The sequence below is a fragment of the Labrus bergylta genome, chromosome 3, assembly GCF_963930695.1.
Source record: "Labrus bergylta chromosome 3, fLabBer1.1, whole genome shotgun sequence".
NCBI lineage: Eukaryota > Metazoa > Chordata > Actinopteri > Labriformes > Labridae > Labrus > Labrus bergylta.
In genome coordinates, this window is record NC_089197.1 from 15,225,048 (window position 1) to 15,248,930 (window position 23,883).

At 41.8% G+C, this 23,883-nt stretch overlaps 1 protein-coding gene across 3 annotated transcripts; it reads left to right on the forward strand.

Moving 5' to 3' along the window:
• Positions 1–1,217: 1,217 nt before the first annotated feature.
• Positions 1,218–16,419, forward strand: mapk6 (mitogen-activated protein kinase 6). Of its 3 annotated transcripts, none has more exons than XM_020637882.3 (8): positions 1,218–1,405; positions 5,264–6,150; positions 6,254–6,571; positions 12,340–12,484; positions 12,817–12,981; positions 13,134–13,329; positions 13,568–13,685; positions 13,998–16,419. In XM_020637882.3, exons 2-8 carry the CDS (start codon positions 5,914–5,916, stop codon positions 15,087–15,089), a joined length of 2,271 nt encoding a protein of 756 aa, XP_020493538.1. In that variant the 5' UTR covers positions 1,218–1,405; positions 5,264–5,913; the 3' UTR covers positions 15,090–16,419. The 3 variants fall into 3 exon arrangements, with proteins under 3 accessions (XP_020493538.1, XP_065808868.1, XP_020493535.1); XM_065952796.1 differs by lacking the exon at positions 1,218–1,405 and adding an exon at positions 2,775–3,223; XM_020637879.3 differs by lacking the exon at positions 1,218–1,405 and adding an exon at positions 4,304–4,423.
• The last annotated feature ends 7,464 nt before the right edge of the window (positions 16,420–23,883 follow it).

Here is a 23,883-nt window from a genome sequence, read left to right on the forward strand (position 1 = left end):
CTTGGCTAAAAGGTTTTTGTTTTTTTAAACTGCGTATTTATTTAGGTCTGTCTTGTATTAATCACAAATGAAGGAAACTTCAATGGTCTTTTTTTTTTACTTGAATAAAGGTCTGAATGACTGAATGAAATATGGTGGACAGAAGGAAATTGTCATGGAAAGCAAAATATGGGCTAACATCATGAAACCCACAGCTTTGCCCTCATTTCCCCATTCCTATGTTACAAGGCTTGGCCAGACGCTTCATCAGTCTGCAGTTTAAATATAATATGAATACACACACACACACACACACACACACACACACACAGAGATCCTAATAGTCCAAATGTGCCAGTCTGAGATGCCAGCAACCTGCCACATGACAAGCCGGCAGATGAAGACTATTTCCCTGTAGACTGTTTCTGCAATCTGCAGGGAAAGAGTGGCAGACACCCACCATGTGATGTTGTGACTGCAGCAGACCGCCGACAGGGGTTTCATGAAGACAACATGAGAAATGTGGGGCAGCATGAAAACAGGCACACATTGTACTCCACATGGATCAGCTGTGACTCGTCTCTGACATTTGTAGAATCAAGAGTTCATAAACTTCCCGCTGAGTCTTACCATTTCCACGAGCGATAAAACTCAGAGACCCCCATACAGAGGATCAGCTGCAAAAACACACAGAAGTGTTTGTTGCACATTAGAATCTGTTCTTTGCAAAACACTGATCCAAAAGAAATCACCAACAATGTGCAGCATGTGAGAAAATCTGCCTTGATTATAACTGGATGAGCTTTTTTTTTTCATTCATTTTGTATTTCTATCAAATGTTTTTGCAAAATTTACATCATCCAGAGTGACACAGCACATTCACAACCATGTTAGACTGTGTAATCCTTTCATGTAAGCTGACAGATCAAAAAAAATATGAATCACCAAAACTGGATTTGGAACGGTCTTACAGAGAAATGGGAAAATGTTTCACACTGAAGGTTAATCTTTGCTCGGACTGAACCAAAACGTCAACAAGAGCAGATTTAAAAATGAGGGGGAAAAAAAAAATCAGTAAAGAGTAATTAAGTAGCAGTGAAAGAGAGAGAGAGACGCGAGAGAGGTGGTGGTGTTGGTAGGTCTGACACACTAAAAGGCCAAGCCATACACAGAGCAGTCTCCTCCCCTCTCTGGCCTGGCCTATATTAACTGTCAATGGAGCTCCACCTCAGAGCCAGAGGCACATGGAGTAGCATAACACTCTGAGAATACATTCACACACTCATATACTGGAATGCACTGAGACCTTTACACCTGTCTGCCTGTTGGACCTACAGTGTCTGGATATTAAGTGCAATTTCTACTGAATGGAATATTAACTTTTCAACCATGTTGTGCCCGTCTTCTAAGGACCAATTCAGTTTCGGTAAGTTGCAAAAAGATTTCCTTTTTCATTAAAAAAGTATCCACCTGAGATATTTGGGACATATTTAGCTAGGTACTCAATTGAAAAAATAAATAAGAAAAGTTAAAAAGTCTTGTGATACAGTGAGCTAGCTGATGTATGACCTGTGTGCATAAGTTCATATACCACACGATCGGGACTTACTGCATGCTTGACACAGACGACCCTGATTGCAACAGTACTGTACCCCAACATTACAGTGAATATGGCACTTACATTTAAGTTAAGTTTAAGTGACGCCTCTGTAATCTCAGCTGAATGACAAAGTCAGTGGACTCAGACTTGATATCAACTATTTATCTCATGTCATGATGTAACAAGTGAGGCCGGTTGTAATGACCCTGCCGGAGACACATTGTTTGCCATTACTTGTGACTGGAATACAAATAAGAGAAGAAGACTTTTCTCCTCTAAAACAGTTAAGAGCTGAATTTGACCCCCACAGGGAGGGTGCGATAGATTTGCTTCAGCTTCTGACCTCCATTCATTCATGCACAGCCAGGGTCAAAGAGGACTAATGGGGCAAGCAATGCCTTATCTATTAACATGGTATTAAACTATCAACAGTGCTTTGATCAGACTAAGTACTGATAACAGAGAGGGGACAGAGGACAGAGCTAGGTTATGTAAAGGAAAGTTTCAAGCCATCTTGCCAAGTTTCTAAAGATACAAAGTGTATGATTCGGCATAGACGTGGCAGTGCATCCCTCAGAGTAGCCAGGTTAGAAAGAATCTGTTCTGATGAAGTATACTTTAGAGCAGTAGTGCACTGCCTTAACTCCTAACTATTTAAAATAGGATATCTTTTTCATGCAATACTTGTATTATTGCATGAAATGGCTGACTAAATTGAAACTCTCCAAAAAGTAGTCCAATAAACCTATTAACTTCAATGTTTAAACAAGGAAATAGTCTATCAATCAATCAATCAATCAATCTATCATCCCTACTTTTTCTGTTTCCCTTTAAAATGAAGGTAATCATATCAAACCGTTTCTTAACCAGAGGTTTTAGGGATAGATAGACTAACCCTATACACTTCATTCTCAACTAAACTAGGACATCTTTTCCTGATATTGCCCTCTCTGAAATGCCCTACAATAAGTCGTTCTCTGAGTCTGTCGCATATAGCTCAGTCCGCATGCAGTCCCTGCTGTTTCTCCATCGCAGAGCCCATCCCGGCCTGTGAGAGGCATCTGCATTCTTGGGCACATGCGTTCCCACATGGTCTGTCTGCGGATGCTGATGTAGACTCGTTGTTGCGGCTGTGATGCTGCTGCCCGCCCATCCATGCATTCAGCAGCATCCACACAGAGAGAGGAGCTATCGCTGCAGGCTGTGGGATACTAACCGCAGTCTGAATAGGGTCTCTGAACATAGAAATGCCCAATTTCTTTCTTTTTTTTTTATCTCTTGAATTTGTTTTTGCTCGGGAATTGTGAACCTCATGGAGATCAGATGTGAGGGCGGACCGCTGAAAGAGAAACACCATGCGCATCACAGTACCAGATGGACTTTCTAAATCCTCAAGCTGCAGTGAGTGTACTGTCACTGCGATTTTCTCACTGGCACGGCTAATGCATGCCATAATCCGAAAACAACGTTAATTCCCATCAAAAACAAATAGGCTGAGGAAAAACAAATCGTGGAAGAATCCAACAAACAACAGATGAAACAAAAAAAACAACCGATAGGCTACTGTTGGTGTTCGATGCGAAAACAGGCCTGGGAAGACATTTTAACAAGATTTTTGTCAAACATATAATGTCTGTTACTCAGGTAAGAGAAAGAAACTGACATGTTACATGGTATTTTGGTTTTGCTTACCATGTTTTTTTTATTTTTCATGACTTCGTAGGCCTATGAGCAATACAGAGATTGTTTTCACCCATTTCCCCTGATCACATGCAGGCTGAATAAAACAACACATAAAAGCAAAGGAAAAATGCAACCTACTTTCTCCCTCCATCTCTATTTAACCTAGCCTGCATGTAGGCCTAGGTCTATGGTTTTACAAGGATTGCAAATTTTAATTACTGAACTTTGTTTGAAACGTGCTACGCATGCAGTTTACTGGAAGATTGACACGTGCACGGTGCTGTTATTATTGCATCCGTTAAACTGTAAGTAAATATGAAGTTGGATTTTGAATCTACCGCTGTCATGTGATCCCATAAACACATGTTTTGAATGAATCCCTGCTGCTTTCAAGTGCTGCTCGGAATAACAACATATAATAAACAGTGCCGTATTGCGGTCGGGGCGGTAGCAGTTTAAAGTTATCGTTTTTTATTTGATTCATTTAATTCTTGATGATTGTAATTAATCCCGACTACAATCATTTGGAAATATGACATAAAATACACAAAGCCTCCCTTATTTTGCCCTTCTATTACATTATAGCCTATACATTATCTTAAAGACGAACAAAGGATTGACAGAAAAAGTATTACAGAGAAAATGGTTGTTTCTAAGGACCATTAAGGATACTTATGTCACTCATACAATAAACTTTAATGTATTTTATGTAATATACTATTATACCCAGTCTTTGAGTCTGTACTTAGGCCTATAACCTGCATGAACGAACTCAATCAACATGAGAGTGACTTTGAATTATATTGTTACAGTCATCTCGTTGTCAACTATAACTTAGAGCATTGATCAAACAGATACACGCTCAATGTAAACAAAAAAAAAAATATAAATATAAATTAAAAAAATAAATGACCAGAGAGGCGAAAAGTCTGCAAAAACTGCAACCTAATCATGTATACACTGGAGGGCTCTCCCCCTTCAGTAAGGGTATATCCGACAGACCGTGAAGGCAGCCTTGTGACGACACACTCCCTCTCTTAGCTCTGCCCAGCCTCAATGGCGATTGCAACAGATCCGCAGAGGTCGGGTAGCGGAGCGCAGTCAAACCTGGTCTAAGGTTTGATTAAAGATATAACCAGACCAATGCTACGAATAAGGACTGTAAGTAAACTCTCACATGTCGATGTTTGCCTCTTGCTGTTTCAGCCTATGTGTGTGATTATTTTCTTATTATTTGGAGATGCTTTTTTTTTTGCGGTGGTCGGCTTTGTGCTGTTTCCACGTAGTCAGAAACCCAACAACGAGCCCTTTGTTCCTGCTATCACCGGGTTTCACCTCTACGTTTTGTCTTGACTTTTATGAACTATGTACTGGGCAGGGGTCCGTTTTTGTCTATATATATACAACGCAGACAGTGTGTGTGTCGAATGGTGGCCATGGCAATATTATAAAATAAGATCCAAGTCGACGGAAGTCTGTAGCTCGTCTGCCCGCCGTCACGCTGCCATTATCGGCTTTTTTCCGCCAGCCAGTCAGACCGGGTGAAGGCCAGAAATAGGCGGTGTTAACAAATAATAGATGAATATTGTTATATCCTAAAGGCAAATTGTATTTGAGTGCACTCATACATTTCAAAGCGTAAACCCCAGTGGGTACACCTCTTTCTTCTTTCTTTCCTTTTTCCCCGATACTAAGAAACCGGACGAGCAAGCGCTGAAAACGGGCGGGGAGGGGAGGGGGATTGGTTTCCATTAGACACCACGTTTACACTAAAGCCGACGAAGAAGAAGAAGATTATTATTGTTTGTTACTTTTGTGGAAATCCCGAAAGTATTTTAATCTTAATGAGGCCAATGTATGCCTAAAATTCCCATTGAATTGGTTGATTATTTCTGCGTAAAGCCTCTTAGAGGATAGTTACACTCCTATTGTTTGGCTCTGTTAAACAGTAATGCACTACAATCCTAAGCTTTTCTTGTTCTGTGTCCTCTTGTCTTTCAGGATATACCCAAGTAAAATGGAGGATAGTTTTGATTGCGACTGTGGCGAGCTTGAGCCACCTGATCATTGAGGGTGAAAATTTACTTTGAAGACTTCAAGGCCAGACTCATTTCTGTTTTACAAACCCCCCCCCCCGGCTGCTTGACAGGAAAGTAACAGCGTAGATCAATATTTCAAACTAACACAAAAAAAAAACCCAGTGCATTAAGGCACACTTTACATGAAGCTGCTCAGGACCAGTCATACACTGAATGTATCTGCACTGTAAGGATGCGACTACATGCTTTTATAGGTAAACATATTATCAGTGCTTTTTAATTGGCCTCATTCAAGTCCATTCCATTGCAGTCTGAAAACACTAGTGTAGTATTAAACAGTGAGGATTTGTGGAGGGATTAAACTTGAACATTTCCTCTCCTTATTCAAAATGGAAAGAAAGATGGATTGTACATTTGTGCCCCACATTTGACAGTGACGGTTAGAAAGGGGGGACTGAGTAGTCATCTATACAGGGGTCAGTTAGCTCAGCCTCTGAAGCAGTAGGTGAATTGTCAAATAAACTCCCCCGTTGGTGTTAAGATTGGACTTAAAAACAGGCCTAACGTTAGATAAAGAAGAAGCCTGGTGAATACAAAGCGAAACTAGTCGTCATGGCGGAGAAGTTTGAGTCCCTGATGAACATCCACGGCTTTGACCTGGGTTCTCGTTACATGGACTTAAAGCCTCTTGGCTACGGAGGGAACGGCCTGGTGTTCTCAGCAGTGGACACCGACTGTGACAAGCGAGTAGCTGTAAAGAAAATCATCTTGACCGACCCACAGAGTGTGAAACACGCCCTACGGGAAATCAAGATTATCAGGCGCCTCGACCATGACAACATTGTCAAGGTAAGATGCGAGGAGCGTGCCAAACGCATTTTCCATTGTTGAAAGAATGTCTAGCTTTGAAAGTTTTTAAGTCTTAACCTTTTTTTTTCTCACATGTCACCAGGTGTTTGAGACACTAGGCCCCAACGGACGCAGGCTAACAGAGGATGTGGTGTCTCTGACAGAGGTCAACTCTGTCTACATTGTGCAGGAGTACATGGAGACTGACCTGTGTCAGTTGTTGGACAGGGGCCTTCTATCGGAGGGCCACGCCAGGCTCTTCATGTACCAGCTCCTCAGGGGCCTTAAGTATATCCACTCTGCCAATGTGCTGCACCGTGACCTCAAGCCTGCCAACCTCTTTGTTAACACAGAGGACCTGGTGCTGAAGATTGGGGACTTTGGGCTGGCACGCATCATGGACCCACACTACTCCCACAAGGTAGGATCAGTTTTAAAGTAGTGGTTCCAGTTAAACAAGTAGTTTTGGAAAAAATGGTGTATTGATTTTATTGAGTTTTGAGAAGAGGACTTGTTGATCATTGTGCACTCTTTGTTCCCATAGATAAGCTTTTTGTTGCTACGACACGTGATGTTTAGGTTATATTTCCCAGTAATGTGGTGCCTCCCATGGGTTGATGCAGTTTCACAGCAGGAAGTTAATAAGACGGGATGTGGTTCCTTGAAGTAACGCCTCTGTTTCCCCTGTCAGGAGAATTGAAGCAGCGGAAAGCAAAACCCTGGGAACTGTTTTTCTTCCGCTTAAAGGTGTATACAGCTAGGAGTGAAAACAGGCTTGATTCCAGATCTAAATTTAAAAATAAGTGGGTTCATTTATATTAAAAGATAAAGTAAATCCACACTTCCATGTTGGGAAAAAATGCCAAAAATGCTCTTGTAGAAGGTAGTTCAGCCTTTATGAAATTGTTAAGCCTCAATGGGAGGGGGAGTGACGTTTATTCCTTGCGATTGGTGCACAACCATACGCTGTGCGCACATGACCGGTACGATCTGTGTGCGTGTAATTGAACTGCTGCGTTGTGGTTTCTGTTCACCAATATGGTATTCTCTGCTCTTTTTGTTTATACTTTGATTCTGTATACACGTAGCACTGATATAAAGGCAAATATTCTCTAAATAGCTGCGTATAGCGGACTCTGTTGCTTCGTTCCGCAATTTTCTTTTTGTAATCTCTTGCCTCAGGAGAACCACCTCCGATCCGACCAGGACAGTCTCCCACTGTGAGGTGCATTTTGTGAACATCCAGATCAGGAGTTTTTCAGAGTCCTCCTGCCTGAAAGGAGTGCAAATGTGAAATCGGCTCATGTGTTGCTGTTTTTATCCTTGTTTCACATCTGATGCCAGCAACATGTAAACTTGGCCATTAAAAGCCAGATGTCAACACACCAAATGTTCAATGTACCCACTGCTCCCTATAAACCTGCATTTTGTTTGTGAAGCTGTGTTACGGCAGCAATTAAGGCTTTCCTCTTCAGTCCAAGAACAGTATGGATTAGCTTGTGTAATTGTAGCCAGGTGGATGGCCTGTTTCGCCCCTGTGTCTTTCTGTCACCTTATAAAGGGATGAGGAAATTCTAGTCCAAGACCATATGGTGGTGTGATGTGAGGGAATCTTGTTTGGGAAATCTCCCTCCCTCTCTCACTGTAGCTGCTGCATCTTCTGACTGAGGCAGTCAGATGCTTACACGTGTCTCAGATTAGTCATTGGACAGTCTGAAGAGGGCTCACGTGATGTGACTCCTCCGGCTAACACAGCCTCATTCATATCCCTTACACATCCAGGAGGACAAGGGACATCATACATCTCTCTGAGACAGACCTGTACACACTTGTTTACTACTTGTTTCAGCTTGCAACCCACCCCTATTACTACTACTAGCCTTCTGTAGTATAGTCACATTTTTTCCAGGACTTCTATATTCTCATATGAGTCACATCTGTGGTTGAGACAATAGTTGTGTCTCAGAAAGCTGAAGATGAGGCCCTCATGTTTGCCAGGAATAAGTGAGAGTTTTACAGACAGTTCAGTCACTGAAGTCACTCCTCCCCTACAGCAGGGTTTTCCATGTGTTTTTTTTTTTTCCCTTTATATAAGCAGTTTGTCCTCATGGGGAAACATGCAGGCTGGGGGGTATTAAATGCTGCTTGTTTGGGGTCAGCTCTCATGTATTTGACTTTTGTCTGCTGTAGTACTGGGTTTTTGTCATAAGCACAAATGCTGTCGGCGCACTGACTTTAAAAGGATTTGACCCTGCTCTCCTTTCCAAACTGTGGCTGTGTAATGCTCTTTCATATGAAACAAAGTAGTGCTGCGGTTTGTGGAAATGTTCTGATGCCTTTATCGCCTTCTTAATAGATTTTTCTTTTTTTTTTTTAAACTAGTTTGTTATTAAGCCAATTCAGATGATAACCTTGGAAATAAGTGAAAGTCCAAAAAGAGTTAGAAAACAAATTGATTCATCAGCCTTTTGTGGCTAATAAATTCATGCAGATCAGTGCGAAGGCTGGCGTATTCACTTTCTGATTCCAGATTTGAGGCTGTATCAGAGAAATTTCAAATACTAGCATCACTATTGGAACAAATAGCCATATGATCTTTTTTTCCTCTCTATACACAGTTTTTCCTTGTGGGGAAACACACAGGCTAAGGAGAATTAAAAAGCTGCTTCATTGGGGTCAGCTCCTTTCCCCCCCCCCCCCCACTTTTGTTTGCTGTAAAACTGCAGCAGACTACGGTAGCTGACTTTTGACAAGGAAACAGATACTGTAGGCACTCTTATTCGAATAGACTTGACCCTGCTGCTGTTTCTGTCCCTGCTTTGATAACAACAGTGGTTTGGTTTTGGGCAGGGAGGACTCTTGATACCTCGACCTGTCACTTTAACATGACACCACCTATAGTCACTCTGATAGAGTGTGCACAGTTTGGTGTCATGTATCAAATGAGGCTTGTGTGAAAATGAACCCATCACCCTCCCAGGACACTAAGGTGCTCAGTGGAGTGTGGAGGCGTAGAAAAACAACTGGTTTCAGTGTTGGCCAGACATTGGGGGCAGAATCACTGGGGGCAAATTTGCTTTCACAACCAACCACTACTTGAAGCAGACTGGGTGAGCCGAAGCAGCTGGGTGGCTTGAGTGCATGTTATTTGAATAGCATAGCTTCTAAATAAAGAAGCTCCCTCTGCCAGTGGATCTCAGTCTCTGGCGTAGATTCAGTAATGAGGTATTTAGATTCATGCATCAGTGGTGAAGTACAAGGTTTTTGATCCATCTTTTATCCTCTCATGTTCCTGCTGTTTTGTGTTGCTCAGGTTATTAAAGACGGCGCCTCTCATGATGCCATTTCGGCGTTTATTAATCTTACATGGCTTTTACTTTATGTATGCCATATGCAGCTTGCCAGGAGTACCCATGTTTCTGTGCCGTGTCTCTATTGTTGTGAGAAAACCAGTTGTTTCTGCCCGTGTGAACTGCAAGGCCAACTCTCAAGGTGGCGCAGGATCAAGAATGACAAGAATTCACATGCACTCATCTAACTTCTCCAGCCCAGACTCCCCTCCTTTTCCCAGGCAGCTCTTTTTCTTGTTGTAGGAGCCACTTTGAATCCGATCTAAACCCTGTGTTCATTTCAGCTCTGGCACACCCTTTTAAAAGAGAGAGAAAGATTTTTGATATATGCTCACCCATTAGTTTTTAGCATGTGTTGTGTCTTTTTATACAAAACAAATTAGACTGTACAGTATGTCAGGATACTGTAACATTTAAAATGTTTGCCGTAGCTAAGTAATCCGCTCACTGTGGCAACATATGTTTTGGACTAGTGGTGCAAGATAAATGGCAAATATAGAACATGTGGTCTATTTGCATTGTAACATACCGGGAAGTCAAAGTAGTTTCTCAATGTCAACACAGGAAGTTGTTGAATGTAGGATCTTGATCCTTGTCTGTCGCGCAACATAAAGTTAGAAATATTTGATGATGTGAGCGGTAATAACTTAAAAAGTTTTATGGAATGTTATGAGTAAGGGACCTCTATGAACCTACTTAGTAGGTTGGAGGGTTCATAGAGGTCCTTTTACCCACACAAGCATCCTGTACAACACACACATGAAGTACACACATTTGACCTAATTATTTTTTTCAGCTACAAGCTTGTCTGGCTCCAGACTTCATATGAGCTCACAAGAATAACAGATGGGAGTTGTCTGTAAGTTTAATGAATATCCAAAAGGTGGTTTCAGTTACTCCCTAAACCTTAAAAGATCATCTTGTTGCTCCCAACATGTAAATCAACTTGCTTTTGTAGTTGTACTCCTCTTCAGATTCCTTCTTTTGTCAAACCAACAGTCAAAAAAACTCATGATCCCTGATTTATGAAATGACATAAAGCAGGATATCCTTGTATTTGGGAAGCTGAAACAGCAAATTGTTTGTCAATTTTTTTTTAAGTCAATTAATCGTTGCAGCTCTAGCTTCATACTTGTCCTCATACATCAAAAGTAACATGACTTATGGTGTTCAGCCACAGACGGTATACAATACATACTTCACACATAATGACATTATATGTCCAACGTGTCAGACTGCGGTGACGCTCCACTTAGCCTGCTATTTACAGCTCAATGCTTTGCCTGTGAAAGGATTCACGTGTGTGTGGGTGGGTGGAGACTGAAATACATTCAGTGCCAGCATAGAAACCTCCCAGTTCGTCTTCAGTCAACATCTTCTGTGAATAAGAAGAAAAAAAAACCACCATCCACCTTTTAATCACATCTGGTCAGAGCAGCTGAATTTTGCTGTGACTAAGGGAGGCGTGACACACTGAGGGAGTCTTTATGAGTCATTAAATGTCACCCCTCTCTTCTGATCTAGCTCAGGTGATGAGTTATTCACCTTCTGTTGCGAGAGATGCTGAGATGGCTCATTCTTTGATGCCTATGTGTCTGCACTTGTGGTGAACACTTCAGTTTAAGTAAAAAACTGTTTTAGGTTGAACTCCAGCTGCTGGGGTTAAATAAACCGCATCATGTTCAGCTGGAATGTAAAACTCTAATCTGCTTCTTTTTAATTCAGAGTCCATTGCACGCAGAAATGTCCTTTCGCAATGACCTTACACTGGGCTAACATAATCTACATATCTGTAGCAATGTTCTGCTTGGATGGTTGCATATATTTCCTCATAGTAACCATATTCACATGTTAGATACAATTTGTGTTTGTTTGAGTGGGTGCTGGACAGGCTGGCACGTTTCAGTCAGTAGTTGAGGTGTGACCTGCATGTGAGTCACTACCTTGTAATTCCTTACAAGCTACTTGTTGAAAGCCACCACTTCACTCAGACAAACATAGTAGCGAAAGATGGTTGTCATATCTACAGTCAACATGGTGTGCCATTTTCAGGCCCATCAAAACAATGGCATGCAGGGCGAGGTGACTGGCATATATGGCTAATTTAGGATGGAAAGAGGAGACCAGTTTAATAGTGAGGCGACCATTTTGGTCTCAACACTGACGTCAACTGAATGTGAGGGAGAGAAAGGGCAGCAGGGGTGTTATTTTACCACATCCCCTCCCTCAATGAACGAGTGTGCACACATGCACACAGGTCAATTTCCTTTGTTTCCACTGTCCTCCTGTTCCTGATAGTAGTCAGGTACTGTGTGAGACCAGAGTGCAGATTGGAGTCACTGGTGTGTCATTGGTGAGCGAGTGTGTGGCAGCGGGGGATTATCCTGCTCTCTCAGACTGCTGACAGGGCCTGCACGTGTCCGATCGCCCCCCTTTCATCTGTCTTTTCTCTCTGGGGTCTTTGTCTCCTCGCTGGGCTGCATACGTGACCTGCACAGAGCAGTGCCGTCAAGGAGAAGGCACGGGGAGGGAGGGGGGGGGTCATTGGGTTTAGCATGGACCAGCAGGCATGGTGTGATCGTTAGCCTCGTGTTGAGCAGCAGTGTGGCATGGCAAACATCAGAGCACATGAAAAAAGTATTAACATTTTTTCATATCTGACAGAAAAGCAGATTTTAGAGCCTCTAAGCTGGGAACTGACCAAACATTATGACTCACCAGCTCATAAACAAGACTAATTTCTGTAATGTTACGGTTCATAGACTGTCTTTACTGTACTTTCTTTCTTTTGAGTTTTTTTTATTATCCCATTAAATATTCCTCATCTCTTCTGCCACAGGGCCACCTCTCCGAAGGTCTTGTCACAAAATGGTACAGGTCTCCACGCCTGCTGCTCTCTCCCAACAACTACACCAAAGCCATCGACATGTGGGCGGCTGGTTGCATCTTCGCCGAAATGCTCACAGGGAAAACCCTCTTTGCTGGTAAATGTTGACTCAGTTTCTTACTTATGACTCACTGTAACACCTCATATGTAAATTAATTGAGAGTAATCTTTGAAGCAGACTGGGTCACTGTTATGATGTTAATACAGGAGCGTATATCTGATGAGGTGTTTGCTCATCCTGCTGGTGAGCAGGGTTTGACTGACTGTTCATGTGTGTCGGAACTTTCTTGAGCTGACAACAGGGCGACTAACATCGTGATCTTCTGCGCTCAGCCTCATTTAAAACAAACTAACCCAGTCGTGCCGCTGTTGAATGTTGCGTAACTCTTCTAAGAGAATCGCCTGACATTTGTCCGTCTGTTCTGTCAGGAGCGCATGAACTGGAGCAGATGCAGCTGATACTGGAGTCCATTCCTGTGCTGCGAGAGGAAGACTGCCAGGAGCTCCACAGTGTCATCCCAGTCTTCATCCGCAACGACATGTCCACGCCTCACACACCACTGGCCAAGTTGCTGCCTGACGTTAGTCCCCAAGGTGCGTACCACTTATTTATTCATGTAGAAGATATCAAAGGATTGTGAAGTACTGTTATGAACGTAGACCCACCGTAAGGGTTAAGGTCATATTCTTCCAAGTCACTCGCATGTTTCCTACTTGATAAACAACTTGGGTCTTTCTCTCTGCAGCCTTGGATTTCCTGGAGAAGATCCTGACTTTTAACCCCATGGATCGTTTGACTGCAGAAGAGGCCCTGGCCCACCCCTATATGGCTGACTACTCATTCCCCCTGGATGAGCCAATCTCTCTGCACCCCTTCCACATTGAGGATGAAGTAGATGATATCCTGCTCATGGACCAGAGCCACAGCCACACCTGGGACAGGTATGCTCGTTTGCTTTTTCCCTCTCAAACACCTGTTGTCTCCAGGCTTTTGTTATATATTTATATATGGTTACATTTTTGTTGTTGTTGTGTCACTAATTTTCTCTTGTAACCTAAGTTGCAGTGGAGATTTGTCTGCTTTTCATTTTGTCATAAATGGATGTGCAGATTACACAACAAGAAAAGGAAAATTTGAGGCATCTGTGTGTACTTAATTTTCTCTGTCGTTCTTCCTTAGGTATCATGAAAGTCAGCTGTCAGAGGCTGACTGGCATTTGCACAGCACCCACGACCCAGACGAAGTACAGGTTGACCCAAGGGCTCTCTCTGATGTAACCGACGAGGAGGAGGTTCAGGTATGTTTGAATTTTGACATTTCCATCTCCATTCAACTGTAAATCTGTCTCTTCTCTATTCATTTTTAATTTACTTAAAAAAACAACAAAAAAAGTTTTTAAGGACAATGGTCAAGAGTTGCACAAACAAAATGTTAGCAGATTGTGAAGAAGCACAGATCAAGTGTTGTACAACAAAGATTGCTTTAAAATGAGCTCAAGTATTTAAGGCTGAAGGATATTTACGTATTTTATAAAAATAACATGCCTACTTCTGACTTGCTTAAGATTTCCATTAACAAAGACTAAATAGTTGCTGCGGTCTGTCTCCAGGTGGATCCTCGTAAATATGCTGATGGAGATCGGGAGAAGTTCCTGGATGAGCCGTCCTACGACTACTCGACCATGTTCCCACTGGAGCGTTCTTGGGAGGACAATGACGACGACCACCACGAGAACAAATACTGTGACCTGCAGTGCAGCCACACCTGTAACTACAAGGCTGTGTCGCCCTCCTACCTGGACAACCTCATCTGGCGGGACAGTGAAGTCAACCACTACCACGAGCCCAAGCTCATCATCGACCTCTCAAACTGGAAGGAGCAGCAGAGCAAGGAGAAAGCGGACCGCAAAGCCAAGAGCAAGTGTGAGAAGAACGGGCTTGTGAAGGCCCAGATCGCACTGCAGGAGGCTGAGAAGACCCAGAGTCCGGTGGAGAAGGACAGAGAGCAGGAGAAACATCAGACAGACAAGCCTCAGGGCCAGCAGAACCAGGGCTTTGACTTTGACTCCTTCATCGCCAGCACCATCAAACTGAGCCTGCAGCCCGAGCCCTGTCAGGAGGCCACCCTGCTCAACGAGGTGGGCCTCCTGAATGAGCTCAACTCTTCCGTTTCCCAGCTGGAAGCCCCGCGCTCCGGCTCCATGTCCAAGTCCATAAGTCAAGAGAAGGAGGAGAAGTGCCTGGTGAACCTTGCCCAGTTAGGTGGAGTAGGGCAAGGGGTCGTCGTAGGAGACGGCGTCCGGCCCACTCAGCCCTGGGAGAGCTTCGGCTCTGGGGAGAGAATCAGCGAGAGTGGCTGTTTGATTGACGAAGCATGCTGGGACATTCATAAAGAGGACCCCTACCAGAAGGAGAGCACTTACACCAGCTACCTGGACCGCCTGTTCAGCCGGAAGGAGGAGGTGGTTGCAGAGACTGTCGCCCCTACGGAGACAGAGCCCTCGGAGGAGGAGAGCTTCCTCTGCAGGAACACAGAGATTGTGCTTAACATGCAACTGGACTCTCTTGCGCTGCCCGGCTTTGACAGCACCGATGACTTGCCTCTAAAATCCATCCAGACGTCACTCACCACCTGCGCTGTCAAATGTTCCCCACAAATCGCCCATAAAACATACAGCAGCATCTTTAAACATCTTAATTAAAGAAATCTATATCCTCCCGTACAGTGCAAAAACTAGGTAGTTTTGTTTTTATGTTGTTTTTCTTAAATGACATGGTATATTATTGTACTTGAATCATTTCATACCTTTTTTACAATTGTTACTTTTAATTTCTTTTTTTAAGAGTTGCGCGGGGTGGTTTATTATATTTAAAGAGTTTTGGTCATCACTCTGAGCCTTGATCACCAGGCCTTCATGGGTTAATGTCTACGACCTCATTGCTAACCTGGCATGTCACTCGCTCGCTTCAAGTACTGTAGACCAACAGAGAGAAGGAGAGAATTATCTGGAGGTAAAAAGAAGGGTTCTGATTGAAGAGATAGGGTTTGACTGTGATATAAGGAAGGATGGCAGACGCAGACATTGCCGTAGGCATTTAAAGTGCTTTCAATCAACCTTTCCTGGTGGGACGGGATACAAGAAAAAAAGGGGTTGGATTTCCTTTTTTTGTTTTTTGTTTTGTTTTGTTTTTAAGAAAAAAGAAAATTGTTCATGATGTTCTTTTTCCCTGAAGAAAGCTTCCTTAATAACCCTTTCATACTGTAAATCTGACACATGATGCCAGCAGCAACCATTATCGTAGGCGTTAATGTAAATGTGTTATCTACCTCAAGGTAACAGCCGCGAGAGACACTCGAAGCCGCACTAGTGCTTTACACACATGACCATCCTCATACCATGAAATGAAGTGGTCACATAGATGAAATCTGTCTCACTTTAGCATTTAACATAGTGAGGTGTTTCAGTAATCATTATTTATTTCTAGCAGATGTGCGATATTTATTTTATCAAAAATGTGTTATTTCAATGTGATTATTGAAGATTGAGGAGTTGGACAGACTTCAAGTTTAATTTCGGCACTATGTGGACGTGCAAGTGTTCCTTTGTTTAACGCTAGGATGCAAATTCATCTGTTATGTTCTGTCAGGAGTTGAGGCTTTCTGTTTTCCACCAATATTGTCCAAAAGGATATCATTTTTGTTTTTTATTTATAGGTGCGTTCTGTCTTTTTAGTGGAAAAAACTGCTCTATGGTTTAAAGAAGCACCTAAAAGTCTTAATTTTTTATCTAAATGTAATGTAAAATGCGTGCATGGAGACAGGAGAAAGGTACATTTAAAGTCAAGTTAATGGTGAGTATAATGTACGTCAGTTTTAATTGTACGTTTTTTGTTAAATTTCTATGTACTTTTTCCAGGCAAGCATGATGAATTAGGTTACGGTGTAGCATGTAGAACACTTATGGACTTCTTTTGTAATCATTGGTTCCCCTGTTCTACAAAATATCTCCAAATAAAATTACTGGCAAAGAGTTTGGCTTTCATCGGTCCTTCTTTTATAACCTTGTCTTAGTGTTGATTTTGTAATTAACATTTTCTATAACTACTCAGATCAGATAGTTGCTGGCGGAGGAGAAGTGCTGACTACAGCTCTGCCACCTCCAGACTCCACTTTTAATGTTTTTTTAAGAGGCAGGGCTACATTACACTGAGAGAGCTGGGACACAAGCTTTGAATCATCAGCTAAATGTAGCTCTAACTCAGACCACCACCATAAATCAGAGCTGATGACCGGGTACACAAAGTCCCACCAGCTTTTAGGAACAGAACACTACAGAAAACACCAGCAGGTTTAAACGTCAAGACGTTGCACATCTTCATATGAAGTGTTATAACATTCAGCCTGTTCTGCAACAGTAGAACGCAGGTGTAGAGATTACGCCATTACATTTCCCATCATGGGCAGCCTTACTCTTCTCGTACACATTTCCAAACTTCTCTAAAACTTTCATAATGGAGTGAACGCTAGATGAGATGACATCACACATTGTGTGGAAATAATGGGTTCCTGCAGGTTGTGGTGACATATCCAAAGTCATTCACACAGAATAGTATGGTGTCATACTTGAAGCTCAAGAAAGAGGCAGTTTTTTGTTTTTTTTTAGAGGGAGGATCTCATGCCTTTTTTATCTTAAAGCATAAAGCCTCTGAGGTTCCTGTGATTTATAGAGTAAAAGTATGTTTAAAACGTGACTTGAGTATAAACATCCCAATATAATCTAGTATCAAAGTCAAATGTAGGGCAACAACAACCAGTAAAAATCTCTATTTTATTGAGTTTACCAGGTAAGTAGCACAAATGTTGCACGTGATTGACCCATTTTAGCGATACTACGTTCATGATATGACTCACATTACTGCCTTGTTGCTCGTCTATAAAACATGCTTCTGGATTTCTTCAGTGCAAACCCCTGAATGTAAAGACAAAATGATCCGTCTGTGTTACGCTGAACTCTCGGAGTAACCAAAGTGTACAGTAAATGTTTGCCTGCATGTGCCACTTGTTTTCTTTCGTCTGCAGTTGAAAACTAGTTCATAGCATGCAGACAAGAGGTATAGCCTTTGCAAGAAGGGAAAGGTTTTCAGTCCAAAGGTTGGACCTGTTGGTCTCAATAATCAGCTGCAGCTGGGCCAGGACTTTTTTCACTGCCACTACTTCCTGCTGGAAAAAATTAGGCCAACTGCGTGTGTTTATCTGCTCTCTTGGTAACAGTGCAATCCTCATGCCACAATGATTGAACCCTGCTGGAATACTCGGCTGAAAGGGAAGACGCCTGATCTCTGCCAAGTGATTGAACAGCAAGGGTGATAAGAGGCCAAAAGTAGGTCAAATTCAGGATGCCATGTTTGTCACTTCAGCAATGTCCAGCAATCTCTCAAATTGTTTCGGCAGCTTCTCTTTCCCTCAGCTTTTCTGCTTCTCTCAGAATAAATTGTCTCAGCTCTGCTTACTTTAGCTCCCGCATCAACAGGCTCCCTCATTGTCACCGCCATGACAAGAACTGCTTCATCCTCCCTCTCTGCTGCTTCTTCATCTGCACATTATTCTCCGAGTTTCACCTAATTATTGAACATTTCTCCTCACTTTCTCCCCACAGCTACTTCCTCCTCCTGGCTGCCACTCAACCATCACCCTCTGAGTTCTCCCCCAGGGCCTGTCAGGTGCTGTCAAGTTAAAAATAAAGTCCAGGAACTACGTGATAAGCAGCTGAACTCAGCACCCATCAGCTGACAGTAGCTTAACACAGCATCGACTAATATAAGGTCGTGAATGCTTTTCACTTTCCTGGAAGGCCAATTAAAACTCAATGTGGGAGATTTCAGCACAGACCAGATACACTGAATAAGCCTCTGCCGAGTTTCCACCAGGAGGAAGTAGTGAAGTAACCTGTTTATGTGTACGTGCAAACCTGCCCTGCCAACATCGGGATGTGAGGAAAAGAGGGACATTTGGGGAAAATCGGCCTATAACATGCAGTGTAAAAGCGATTTGAGTAGTCGGAAGACTAGAAAAGCGCTACGTAAGCTCAAGTCCATTTTACCATTTATAACCAGAGACCCTGTCCCCATATAACCCTAAACCCTGAACAGATGTGAACGCAGAGATTTCCCCTCCCCCAGCATCTCACCGTCATTACCTTGGAGAAAAATAAAGAAATAATACACAGTAATGATAGACTAGCATTTTTCTGCAGTAAAGTATTATTTTTCATCTATTGCATGGTAAAATGCAAAACAGGAATTCACTAGAGACCCAGACTATTTGATTTGAACTTACTTTGCAGTGTGTAAAGATATGATGACATCATTGGGCCTAGGGAGCAGTCAAGACCCCGGACCTAAGTAGGGGGGGGTCTTGCTCAGCTGCTGTCATTAAACATTGTTATTTGAATTTGGACTTTCTGTGCATTACTGTCACCATAAGTTTGATGACATATTCAGATCCAATTTTATATTTTAGGAGGAACGGATTATGATTCTATTTTTATGCTATTTCAAGCGCTGTGGGAACCTCATTTACATTTACATACATGTTTTTGCGACATTGTACATTTGCTCACATTTGAGGCACACACGTTTTTATTTAACATACAAGGCTGAGAGTTGCACAAAAAGCATTTATGTTACTTAATGACCTATTAGAAAAGGTTTTCCTACAATCATACTAAAGTTCAAATACAAATTAAACAATAGTGTCTGCACTGTTGACCTCTCATTCTGAACTCACCTCTCTTTCTTTATTGTCTGTCTTCTCTTTTAATCATCTGCAGCTGTCCGTCCGTCCGTCCGTCTGTCTGTCTGTCTGTCTGTCCGTCCATCCGTCCGTCTGTCTGTCTGTGTGTCTGAATCATCAAAGGATTCACATAGGCTCTCTTATTAATATTAATACTGGCAATCATATAAGGAAATGTAGGCTACAATGTCATTAATTGACAGTCTTCCTCTGATGGTCTGACTTCTTACCCTCACTAATGTTTTTGAACAATCAGATGATAATGAGTGATGTTTTTCTTGCCAGGATCTGAATGCTCTGACACAGTCGTGGAGTGTGTAGTGAGTGAGGCTAACCAATAGAGCAAAAGAGAGAGAGAGAGATACTGAATCGAGTGGAGTTGAGGGAGAGGCAATAGACAGATAAATTAGCAATCGGGGGTACAGTGGGAGAAAGGGTTAAAAATAGGGAGACTCCTGCTCAAATTGAAAAAAAACTGTCAGGTCTGCACATGTGATGACCTAGTTGGCCGAGGTTCTGCTCTGTGGCTTGATAAATATGGAGACAAAGCACAAGCCTCCAACTGTTATCTGCTGCAACTCGAGGCTGCTCATTATAGCTCGTCAGTTTCAGAATGCGTGTCCATATTCAGTGCAGAGTCGTGCACAGAGCTGCTGCTACTAAAGTTAGAACACAAGAGTACCTTTATAAATAGAGAGTAGCTCTCAGGGACTTGCACTTAAAAAGTTAGAACTACCTCCTGACAGAGTTACACAGCATCCTGACCCCTGACCTCACTTACCACTCATCTTCTATGCAACCTGCAGGTTAAATGTCAGATTGACAAACTCTTGTCTTCATTGGCGATTCCTTGCCATAAAGACACCTTTCTGAAAAGTAAAAAAAATGACTTTATGGTCACATTGAGGGTAAAATTTACTGCATGCATTCAACTTAGAGTGATCTGAACTTGTGGAAAAACTTAAAGAGGCTATACAAGTATGACATAACATATTCCATAAAAACACATCTTAACAGAGTTTTATAACAAGTTTCAGCTCATTGTTAAGAAGGCCGGCTCAGAGCTGTATTGTTTTAAATTCTCCCTCGGGCCTGATGGAACGCAAAAAGACACATAATTAGTGGTGTAGTGGTGCCTAAAGAAGTGGGTATACTCTTAATTTTTCCCCAAAATGTTTTTTTAAGTGGCCCGTCCAGCAGAGGATATTCAGCTTCAGTTATTAACAGTGACTTGTAAGACTGCTCTTGCATAATTAGTTTAGCCACTTAGAGACGGAGTAGGGAGGGTCATCCCTTTATCATCCTTGCAGCATCCTACTGAATATTGTCCATCAATCAATAACGTGAATCAGAGGGGATTTAGAAGTGGGTATACACTATGGAGACTAAAACATAAGTAGGTATACTCCTTATACCTGCGTGTACCCTGCACTACACCACTGCAAATAATGTCATGATTGGCAAAACATTGAAACCCCATATTTAATTGAAAATAGCACAAAGACAAAATACAAAAAAATTGAAATTCATTTTGAATTCGTTGCCAGTTAAGTTAAGCATGAAATGAGAAAGATGTACTTGACATGATTTGGCTAATTACGATTCAGATTTCCTTCTATAAGAAGTTGTGTTTTAAATGGATTTCTCTCATCTGAAGAGAAAATAAGACAGGGTTCTGATAAACAGGAGGAATAATATCAACATCTGGTCCTTCACTGTAAATGTGGCCCTGGGAGTATTGTGTTGGATATATATATTATTTTAGCCAGAGTAGTTGAAAGTACACTGTGACTGCAGAACAGGATTGGAAATTAATGTTTTCACCTACCTGCCACTGTGGTCAAAAATCCACCAGTCACTCATTTTCTTACCTGCCAATTTAATAATAATAATTTAACAATTTAGACTTTTTTAATCCTGCGAGGGGAAATTCGGTTTTACACTCTGTTTAATGAACATGAACACACACATAGGACGAACAGGATCCTATGGACATGCATTAATGGAGAGGTCTCAGAGTGAGGGGGCTGCCCACAGTGAGTGCTCCAGAGCAGTTTTGGGGTTCAATGCCTTGCTGAAGGGCACCTCGGCAGTGGACTGGCACCTCTCCAGCTACCAGACCAAATTCCAGACTTGGTCCATGCCGGAACTTGAACCGGTGACCCTCTGGTTCCCAACCCAAGTCCCTACAGACTGCCGCCCCAAATGTATTATTTAGAGATGCTTATCCATGCGGTGCTCGATTAAAGAGAAACTGAGTTAAGCAATTTGAGAAAATAGCCTATCACTGTGTATGTTCTCAGTCTCATAGCCTATCAGTGTACACACTGACATGAGGAGGGGCGGAGCCCTGTGGGCCTCATTAAGAACGGGCTGACTCTGCTGATGAAGTCAGAACGAACTAGAGGTGACCGCGATTCAATTTACCTTGTTTGTTGTCCCAACCCACTCTGTTAGGTTACTTTTATATAACCGCCACTGTGACTGGTAGGTTGAGCAAATTCATCCGTCACTGCAAAACAAAAACACCTGTATTTTATGGGTGCTAATTTCCAAACATAACATAATTTCAAAACAGGGTATAGCTTATAATTTTAGTGTAAAGAAAGAGTATTTTTAGGAAAGTGCATTGTTGTTTAGTGATGATAGTCCTGAGTTCTCAAGAGCTGAAATAAAGACAGTGACTAAAATGTTTCTCTGTGCCTCAAGGAAAATGAATGAAAGGCTAATTTTTACAACATCCTCATCACAAAGTGTTCCTGATGCTTGTAGAGTAGCTTGCTGCTTCTGGCTATTTTTCTTTTGAAGGACTTTAATGACGTAGAGATATCCTCTTGAACCACAGAGTCCATCATTAAAACATTTGATCATTTGTTTAAACTAATAGCAGCTTAAAAAAAACAGTTTTATTTTTACCTTGTGCAATCCAAATATCATTATTGTGCAAATATATTCAAGACTTTTTCTGCCCATTATGCAGCTTGCACACACAATTTACATAAAGTCCACTTAAAAATGAAGCGGTTGAAAGTCAGTCATGCAATGAAATTCATGCAGTTCTAGTTCAAAGAAAACAAGATTTGTCTCAGCAGAAATCATCTGATGTGTGGCCTACGAGCGGGACCAGATTTACACCATGACAATTGGCCTCAAACATCATCGATTACGCAGCCTTGGAGAATGATGTTTTATAATGCAGGACTTTTAAAAGGCTAAAACTCTGGTATCTTTAGTCATGAGACAACTGAAAATATTGTGTTGGGTTAAAATGTCTTCAGGAACTTTGTCTTCTCCAGCTGCTGACATTTATGGATAAGAAGATTAATGACATTTTGGTTATTTAGTTTTGTTTTTTAGGATGCAGTCTGTTTCATGATGATGGTAGAAATGGGATTCCTTACTTTGATATAAGGTAATATGTATGCTTGATATAAATGCTCCATGGGATTGGATGCTTTCACAACATCAACAAAAAAGTGGAAACAAGAAAATAAAACCCAGTGTTAAGCAGCTTCATTGAATGCACATATCTGGTTTCCTGTTGGTTTCAGGATATAAATGTCAGCAGCCCGGCCCACTAGCTCGAAGTGGATCTTTCCTGCTGCTTTCACTCGTAGACTCATCACGGCTTCTTGTGAGAATTTTACTTGGGTGTTGGCAAGAAACATCCAGATACAGTCAGGGAGATAAAATGTGATTGTTTGTTTTCACACATGAAGATAACCCCTAAAGTCCTGGGACATTTTCAGATGTTTTGTTTGCCTGTGGAAACAGCTACTTTTTTTATCTCTGCTGTGGAAAATGTAAAAAAAAAAAAAAAAGGTTGTTTCAGCAGCATGCTGATTATCACCTCATTTCACATCAGCCCAGTGGTTGCAGCTGTGTCAGGCTTACTACTACACTTACTCACTACTGCACATAGTTCTGTATATATATATTTATTTCTCGTTTACTGCACATACTTCTGTTTACATCTGGTCACTACTGCACATAGTTATGGTTACATCTGTTTACATCTGTTAGTCCGATCACTGTCCACTTATATCTACTCTTTTATATTTTGTATTTTTAAGTTAAGTTTAAGCTTTAAGTTGTATTTAAATTGACACTTTCTATTTAGGTTAAAATGTTTTGTTTACTTGCACTGTTGTTAATTTATTGCTCTGTGTGCCTTTGAATTGCCCCCCGGGGACAAATAAAGTTTTTTTTGAATTGAATTGAATTGAATTACAAAAATTGCTATCGGTGCATGGAAACAGTCAGTCTCATCAGTGAGGTTCTTGTTTGCTTTTTCAGCTCATTCAGAGGTATCAGTCATCATTTCAGTCTGTTTTATTACCGGCTTAAACTCCTCACAGGAGCTTTCAGAGAAGATCTTTGTGCTAACATTGCAGCTGAATTAACATGCCGAGGATCACTTTACTCACAGAGAGTGAGTGGCCCCAGGTCTGCAGATGTTTACCTGAGCTGAACTTAAAGGAAGAGTTATCAGTCGTCCTCATTTTCCACTTCCCCGCAGCACTCACAGTCAAGCCTGCATACATTCCTTTCTTTCACAATAACAATGACGTGTTTTCCAAAATAAAGATGACCTTTTTCAGGACTGTACATTTCCACTGGACACTTTCAAAAATACAGACCCTCAGTTTGGGATAAAGCTAGAGAAATACGACTGACGCATCTTCCACAATAAATGATGTGCT

Coding starts and splice junctions, on each gene's coding strand:
- mapk6 (XM_020637882.3), top strand. CDS start 5,914: ATGGCGGAGAAGTTTGAGTCCCTGATGAACATCCACGGCTTTGACCTG. Junction 12,485..12,816: donor AGGGAAAACCCTCTTTGCTG/GTAAATGTTGAC, acceptor CTGTTCTGTCAG/GAGCGCATGAACTGGAGCAG. Junction 13,686..13,997: donor CCGACGAGGAGGAGGTTCAG/GTATGTTTGAAT, acceptor GTCTGTCTCCAG/GTGGATCCTCGTAAATATGC.